This window comes from Micrasema longulum, unplaced genomic scaffold (assembly GCF_059751315.1).
Source record: "Micrasema longulum isolate JH-2025_06_02 unplaced genomic scaffold, ASM5975131v1 h1tg001930l, whole genome shotgun sequence".
Lineage (NCBI taxonomy): Eukaryota > Metazoa > Arthropoda > Insecta > Trichoptera > Brachycentridae > Micrasema > Micrasema longulum.
The window spans coordinates 391,858-400,551 of NW_028279104.1; the positions used below are offsets into that span (position 1 = coordinate 391,858).

The 8,694-nt window shown below is 35.2% G+C and overlaps 1 protein-coding gene across 1 annotated transcript; it reads right to left on the minus strand.

Annotated features, from left to right (window-relative positions):
* Positions 1-6,030: 6,030 nt before the first annotated feature.
* LOC148273509 (uncharacterized) lies at positions 6,031-7,974 on the minus strand. Its single transcript, XM_088238618.1, has one exon. It carries the CDS (start codon positions 7,972-7,974, stop codon positions 6,031-6,033), a length of 1,944 nt encoding a protein of 647 aa, XP_088094744.1.
* Positions 7,975-8,694: the final 720 nt, after the last annotated feature.

The window sequence follows — 8,694 nt, forward strand, 5'->3', positions numbered from 1 at the left end:
GTAAGTCTAGGCATTTACAGGGCTTATGACCTGCCATTGGTTGTTCACTTGTGTGTCACTTGACACACTGTGTATAATTCACTGTTCTGCCTATGTTTAAACGTTTACATTTCATCGATTCTTTTATTTGATGACTTGTGAAGTAAAGATTTGAAACATTTAAGTAACATGTATTCTTGGCACATATGTATACTTAATATTTGTATAATAACGATTATTAATTTCTAACATTTTGATAAGCTAAGCATTTATAATTAAGTAGTTTTAGTTATTGTTATATTAGTATAGAACTACTTATTTGATTTTATTTTATATTACTAACATAAACGGCAAATCTGCCTTTTACAAAAATTTATAATACAAACATATTTGGCTTGATATTTTTTTTTTTTAAACAAATTTTCTTTAACCCAAGATTTACATAAAATAATTAAACCTAAAGATCTTAAAAGATTTATATAAAAAAAAAATAACCTAAAAATTATACAACATATTCAGTAGAAAGTTTAACAATTCAAGAATAAATGTAAAAAACATATTATATAATAAAATATTTTAAAGTAATATAACGAGAAAATCATAACTACTGTTTCATACAGCTGGGCAAAGTGAACAAAAAATTGTTTATATTATGAAATGCATAAATAAATAAATATAATTACCATTAACCATCTTTGAAAAAGTTCAAAAGGTTTGTTCTATAGGAACAATTTCCTACACTAAATATATCAGATACGTGGGAATAGCTATTGCCGAGTTTATGAAGTCTGTTTAATACGGCATTACAAGTATACACTATACTTATGCTTTAAAAGATAAAAAATCTCTATCTTAGAACAGGCTGAGCCATCTTAGATGACGTCTATCCTAAACAGAGAACACTCCGTTTTTATTTTCTATTCACTGGTTTTATATAGATTCCCTGTTATTAAATATGTATACTTATTTTATGCTATAAATTTGTTAATAGACCACAAAAAGCCAATGGATGGAATAGTTGGGGAAATGCAGATGTTTAAACTTAGGCAGAATGGTAAATGTTACACAGTGGGTAAAGCAGACACTTAAACCAGTCATGACAGGTCTTAAGCCCTGTAAATGCCTCGACTTCCATATTCCTACTGTATTTTTTTTCCATCTCTGTTGCAATAAATTTTAGTATCATTTTAAAGTTTATTGTTTAAAATACCTTTATACTATTGTTTTTAAATATCTAAGCATCATATTGTAAAATGTACAGAAATCAACAGGAACTGTGTTGTGAATCTATCAATAAAAATTATATATTACTGTGTAAAATGTGTTTTTATTTCCTTTTGTGGCTACAATATTACTATTTTATTTAGCCCATTCATCATTCCATGTCCGCTCCCTATTGGGGGCATGTGGTGTCCACAAAGAGCCTTCAGTCATCTCTGTCAGCTGCCAGCTACCGTGTATCCTCCTAAGTCAGGTTCGCGTCTCATAGTTCTGGTCAGCGTTGCCAGATCTACTAATTTTTCGGTAGATTACCGATTTTGGGTGCAATCTACCGAATTCGATTGAAATTCTACCGATTTTTATACGTTTCCTTGTTTTTTCCACAACAAAATTTCAATGCAAATAAAATGAATTCATTTTATAATAATTTATTGCTTGTTTTCTCACTTCGATTGCCATCAGTTGCTTATTTAAAAAACTGCTTATCTATCGTACATAAGTATACAATGAATGATATATTAATTATGGAATTGGCTAGTATTGTTGAATATAATATGGTAAAATAAATCATGGCATAGAATTTCATGACATTATAAATGTATATATATCTATTTTATGAAGTGAAATGTAGAGGGATCACTTTTCATATTGAAAATAATACAAATGGTTTTATCTTCAGTTAAATATCTATTTAAATTTAGTTGATCATTCTTTTAATAATTTGTTCAGTACTTAGGCAGTTAGCAGTTTTTATTAAGTTTTAAGTTGCACTGAAAGAACTTTAAAACGTTAATTATTTCTTTGTTTGACAATAAAAATACTATTTATTTTGAAAAAATTGTGTCATTCATTCAATAAAATAATATTTTGAATTTCAATCTATGTATTATATTATTATTTTTTTATAAGAACCAACTCAAATATTCCTTTTCTTAAATGAATATTTGAATATTGAAATGAAATATTGTAATTTACATTTTTTTGTAAGAAAAAGAAGACATTATAAATCATTATATTTTGGTGATTCACTTATTGCAGTTCTTTTGGTTTTCAATTGTTCATTTACCAAGCGTTTTTAACTATTTAAAGCAACGGCCTTAGGCAAAACGGCGCTTTAATTTCGAACAACTGTCAAATTTATTTTCGCCCGCCTCCTCCCCTCTTACCCCCTTTCCCGGATCTACCGATTTATTTTTCTGAATCTACCTTTTTTCGCTTGATCGGGTCTGGCAACGCTGGTTCTGCCAATGAATAGTCAGTCAATATCCAGGACGTGGAGAACCAGATGTCTTGAAAATTATGTAAGGGTGGTTAAGTCTCTCGTGGACCAGCCAAGAATATCGTCTCCGCTTGATCACGGTTGTCACCGGAGTTATTTTTGTGGAAATTAACCTACCTACATTCAACTGAACATTTGAAAAAAAAAATATTACGTACAATTCTGAACAAAAAACTTTCTACGAGCATTTTATAAACATCAACTTACCTGCATACAGTCAAAAGTACCTATTGTGAAACGCTAAACTAGTACCTGCTTCCGTACATACGACCGAACATTTGGCGGAAAAGGAACTACAATTTTGAACAAATATTTGTGGAAATCAACATACGGGTCAAAATCGGCAAGTAAGCTATTGTACTACTACTACTACCATCACGCCATTTCCCCGTAGGAGAAGGTATAGAGAATGGACCGCCACACACGTTTATCCTGGCATACATTCCTAGCCTCTTTCACATTCATACATCTTGTCATACATGCCCTTCGGTTCTGTCTGCTTTTGACATGACCAGGCTATAGATTTTGGTTCATCTGATCATGCCACGTCTTCCTTGGTCGTCCTCGTCTCACGTTGCCATTCATTTTCGCCATATATACTTGTTTTACCATTCTTTCGTCGTCCATTCGTTCTACGTGACTAAACCATCTCAGAGACCCTTTCTTAATCTTATTAATTATACTTGACTCAGATTTACACTCTCGCCTGATTTCATCATTCGTAACCCTGTCATAGATTGATTTCCCACACATATTGTAAAATACCAAATTAGTACTTCCAAATATGATAAGTCAACAGAGTTATCTTCAATTGGGGATATTAGAAGCAAACTTAGAAACCTCCATTGAAGGAGTTACTGAGATATTTGCGAAAAACTTTGAAAAAAAAATTGAGATTTGTAATTGTGCTTCAAGAACTCAATGGAGAATGCTAAGTTTGCGGTGTCAAGTAGTATAATTAAAATCTGTTTTTGAAAGATTTAGAGACGGTTTTTAATTACGCTATTATTTAGGTAGGTAGGTTTTTCTGTATAGTTTATTTTGGCATTGGTTGCGTGAGTGGTTGATGGAATTGAGTGGTTTCCGGCTGGATGAAGGTCCACCTACCCTACCCATTTTGTGATCTCCCAATTTTCAATGTTTGTTATTCTCCTCGTCTCTCTGGCCATGGGTAGCTACGGTTGCTATGGGAACAATTTTCCATATCCATAGCAACCAACATCAACAATCACATTTTTTCTCTTCTTGCCAACTACCGCATGTTCATATTTTTATCTGACCGCATCTGCTCGTCCTATAATAATTTGCCCGCATCTGAACATCTTTACATCATCTGACCGCCGCTCCGCCACATTCATCTTTATATTTTGCAAATAACTGTAGTGAAAGTGCCGTGTTCACCAAAAAAGGATAAAAACTATCAGAAGCCAGGACTTGGAGATATCATCCGGGTTCCTGTCCTTCCCTAAAGGTAAGATGTTTGTTTGCTGTGGTTTGTTTGGCCGCATGCTGTTCATTTCGCATCTGCCATCTCCGCGCAACGCATCTATTATTTCCCCGCAAATTTAACACGGATCAACAATTCAGTCAAATAATATCCTCGCAAAAATATATAATCGCCACCCCAGGCATCAATAACTAATTTTCTGTTTTTGGTGGAGATTTCTAAATTTGCTTTTAATACCCTCAATTGGACGTAGTTATGCAGAAAGCAGCAGTCCACAATTTTGGGAAAATGAGATATTGATGTTACCGGGTGCAGTAAGGTCAATTCTATGTTTTGCTAAAAACAGCCAGACCGCTTTCATACAAAAAACTATATAAATCACCTTCGGAAAAAGGTGTCGATCACAAAAACGCCATTTCTCAATTTGCAGAAAACACCCACAACACTAAAAAAATCTTATGTTATTTTAAAAATCATTAAAACTGGTCAAATACATAAAAAGATTCTTGTTTGTAATATAAAAAAAAAACTTATGTATTCATTGTTTATCGTTTGTTAAAGTCAAAAACATTCCAAATGTTGCGTAGATTTCATAATTCACTCTTTTCACAAAAGTGCTATTATCTCAGTTTTACTTTTCTATGGCTGGCTGCTTTCTGTATAACTACGTTCAATTATCTATAAAGTTAAATCGAATTTTCCGTTCGAAAATGTTCATATTTTTATAATGTCTTTAATATGGTACATACAGGGTGTTCATTAAACCCTGTCACATCCAAAACCACGATGATCATTATGAGCAAGAAGACATATTGGCGCATTAAAATATTTTTTTAGAACAAATAAAATTTAAAAAAATAAAATATCAAAAAAAGTGAATGGTTGCTTACTTCTAGAGGGGAAAAACGATGAGGAGGGGGGGAGGAGTCTGATACTGTGCCGCGCTCCCCTCACTTCTCCCCTGCAGAAGTAAGCAACCATTTGTTTTTTTAATATATATTTTTTTTAATTTTCTTTGTTCTAATTTTTTTTTTTTTTATATGTTCTTATATCTTTTTGCCCATGCTGATCATAGTGGTTTCGGATGTGACAGGGTTTAAAGAACACCTGTATATTACCGATGAAATCAGGTACTTAAAATTTGTATGCATTTTTTTTGCACTTTCGTTCAAATAATCGAATTTATAAAGTTTAGCGGTTAATTTATTAATTTTTAATTCGATAATAAACTAAGGCTTTTTTATTGCTGAGAATTTAAGAAAAAAAAAAACGTATTAACCAACTAGATAGCTAAGGAATTAGCCAAAGACAAAAAAGATATATTTTTAAACTCAGGAACTTACCTTCTTGTAACGACTGTAAAAATACATGCTACGTAGGCCAAACGGGTAGAGCCTTTAAAACACGCATAAAAGAGCTCATACAATCATGGTCTAATAATAAAGATAATTCAAATTTCGCCAATCATTTAATAGTAAATAAACATTCCTCTGAATTAAAAAATAATGTAAAAATAATTCTTATTGCACCTAAAGACCATAAAATTGACAAACTAGAAATTCTCGAAATTGATAGATTAAAAAATAAACCCGACGAGAATTACTTAATGAACAGATAACACATGTGCATTCTCCATTACTTTACCCATTTTTTTTTTTTTTTTTTTTCTTGGTTGTGTTGCATTGTTTTTCCCTTGCTTATTATTTATCAAGGTGATATATTTGTGCTGTTTTTAGTGTTAGTGCTTTGTGTATGATTTTACGTGTAAGTGTTTGTGTACTGTCAATTAGTTTACAATCACATCAAAAGCACTAACACAAATACATGTGTCGGCGCCCCCGAATGCGACTATACTTGTTTGTGTTATGTATTTTGTTATTTGTGTTCGTTTTTATGTGAGTCATTTTGCGTGTTTGTGTTTTGTGTACCTATAACCTCTGTTTTCATGGGCTAGTTTCGCTTTCCGACATTCGTCCAAGTGTTAAGGGAACCATGAGAAACCTTAACAGGAAAGGGAGGTATCTGTGGAGAAATTTTGATTAGTTTACATTTTAATATTGTTATTATCACAGATTGTTATGACAAGTATAGAGTGCCAGCCTCTTTACTTGTTCATGGGTCTTATTCTATCTATAATTACTTTAGCAAAGTTCACGAACATCCCGGAGAGTAACCTGTTTTGAAGTACCTGCGTAAAATCTTCAAATGGAACATTTAATCTGTTGCACTCTTTTTCGAAAGAGAATCGATCTATGGCAAACATGGGGCAGTGAAACAACAGATGATCTACGTTTTGCTCCGTCTGTGCGTCGCAAGGACAAGCCGGATTATCTTTCAATTTAAATCTGTGAAGATAAGAGAGTGTGGCTCCATGGCCCGTTAGAATTTGGGTTGACTCGAATGTTGGCGTGTTTGATTTTCTGAAGTTTTTGCACTCTTCTAGTGTCTTTAAAAAGTATTTGGTTCCAGAACCAGTGGTGCTGCTTTGGTATCGTTCTTCCCATTCTGTTAAAGTCAGACTTCTTAATTCTCTTTTGGCGTAACTAAGTGGAAATTCAGTGTAAAGCTTTGCGGTTTTTACGTGTAGAGCTGCGCTTTTAGCTAGTTCATCAGCTCTTTCATTTCCCGCAAGGCCATTATGGCCTCGAATCCACATAAATTTGCAATCGATGCCTTTGGACTTTAAGATCCGAGATGAGTTTTGGATGTAGAAAACCATCGGATTGTCGGGAGCCCCGTCTTCAAGTGCTTGAACAGAGCTTCTAGAATCTGACAACAAGTTGACAGTCTTCCAGTTGCTCGTCTTGCTAGAGACCCAGTCTAAGGCTTTCATAATGGCGAAGAGTTCGGCTTGGAATACCGAGCAGTAGTCAGCCATGGGAAGCTTCTTTCTGTGTACTTCTCCGTCATTATTAAACACGGCGAAAGCTGCTCCCACTTTTCCTTCAGTTTTACTTCCATCCGTGTATATATCGATTTCTTCGACGGGGAATTTGACTCTTGCGTACGAGTCTGGGTAACTGGTGATTTCACCTATTTGCTCGCTTGGATGCGGCAGTTCCGTGTACGCTATCCTTCCCTGGTATCTTTGATCATCTGGTCTATTAGTGATGGTGAGATTCTTCTTCGTATTATAGATTTCTTCCAGCTCTTTAACTTTTAAGTCCAGTGGAATCAGTCCAGCTATTGCTTGTACAGATGTAAGGGAAGCCGTGCGGTATGCTTTGCATATTCTTATTCCCATAGATCTCTGTACTCTATTTAGTTTCGCCTGTATATTTTTCCTTTTTGCCGCTTCCGACCACACCGCCGCAGCATAGGTGATCATCGGTTCCACTACTCCAATGTAAATTGACCGCAATATTTCAGGATTAAGACCCCATGTTGGCTTGGCCATGAATATTAATTTGTTTGCGATTTTTGTCGCTTTTTTCGTTACTGAATCTACGTGTTTACTCCAATTAAGATTCTCATCTAGTACCACTCCAAGGATTTTGCAGTCTGTTACGAAGTTAATTCTTTTTCCCTTCATGAAAAGGCAAGGTGCCTGCGCCTTATTGCGCTTAGTTATGAAGAGGGCGTTAGTTTTTTCCTCTGAAAATATCAATTTGACTTTGTCTCCCCATTCAGTGACCGAGGAGAGCGTTTCATTAGTTATACTCTCCAGAACGTTAATGTCTTTGTGCTTTATGACCAGTAGTACATCATCTGCAAATGCTTGTAAATGAACATTGCAGTGATATTCTTTTTGTAAAAGTTCGTCTAGGACGATATTCCAAAGCACCGGGCCGCAAGCAGATCCCTGTATGCAACCCTTATTGGAGCCTTTCTTTGAGCTGGCTCCTGCGTATTTTATTTCTACCATCCTATCCGAAAGGTAGTCCTTGAACATGTTAAATATGTTCAAGGGGCAGTCAAGTCGCGCTAGTTGCCGGAGGATGTGAGGCCACCATGCATTGTCGAACGCTCCCTTGATGTCAAGGGATATCACACACACGTGATAACCTTCCCTTGTTGCCGTCTTGATGCAAGTTACTGCGTCAAGCATGGCGTCCTCTGTACTCTTTTGTCGAGTAAAACCATATTGGCGAGGACTCAATTTATTATATTTGTTGAATTTCCATGATATTCTATTAATTAAAAGTTTTTCTAGGACTTTACCCAAGACTGGTAAGAGTCCAATGGGTCTATAAGAAGTGACATTGCCGTAGTCTTCTTTGCCCGGTTTGGGTATAACTTTTATTCTTGCTATTTTCCACAGTAGTGGAAAACAGCCAACTCTAAGGCAAGCGTTATATATGCTGACAAGAATTTCTGGATGGAGCTTGAACGCCATCTGGCAAATGTCTGCAGTGAAGTGATCACGACCCGGTGCTTTTCCGGAATCTAATTCTAAAAGTGTTTTTCTTATTTCTAGTTCGGTAAATAGTACATCATTATTTTTTAGAAGCGCTGCTTCTTTGTTTTGTCTAATCAAAAGTTGCTCGGCTGATTCTTGTGACAATGAGTCATCGGGAAAGAAATGTCTAAGAAGCTCGGTGGCCGACTCCTCCGCTGAGGTTGTTTGTTTATTTTGGAACTTTAGAGTTTCTGGGGGGCGATATTGCGTTGATTTGAGAATTCTTTGCACTGTTGACCACGTGGTTTCTTTCGATTGTGCCGAACAGAAATTTTTCCAGCTCTGGGTTTTGGTTGTCGCAATCAGATTTTTATATTTTTGTCTAATCTCCAGATAGGCTGGTAATGTGACATTTACTCTCCGGCTAGC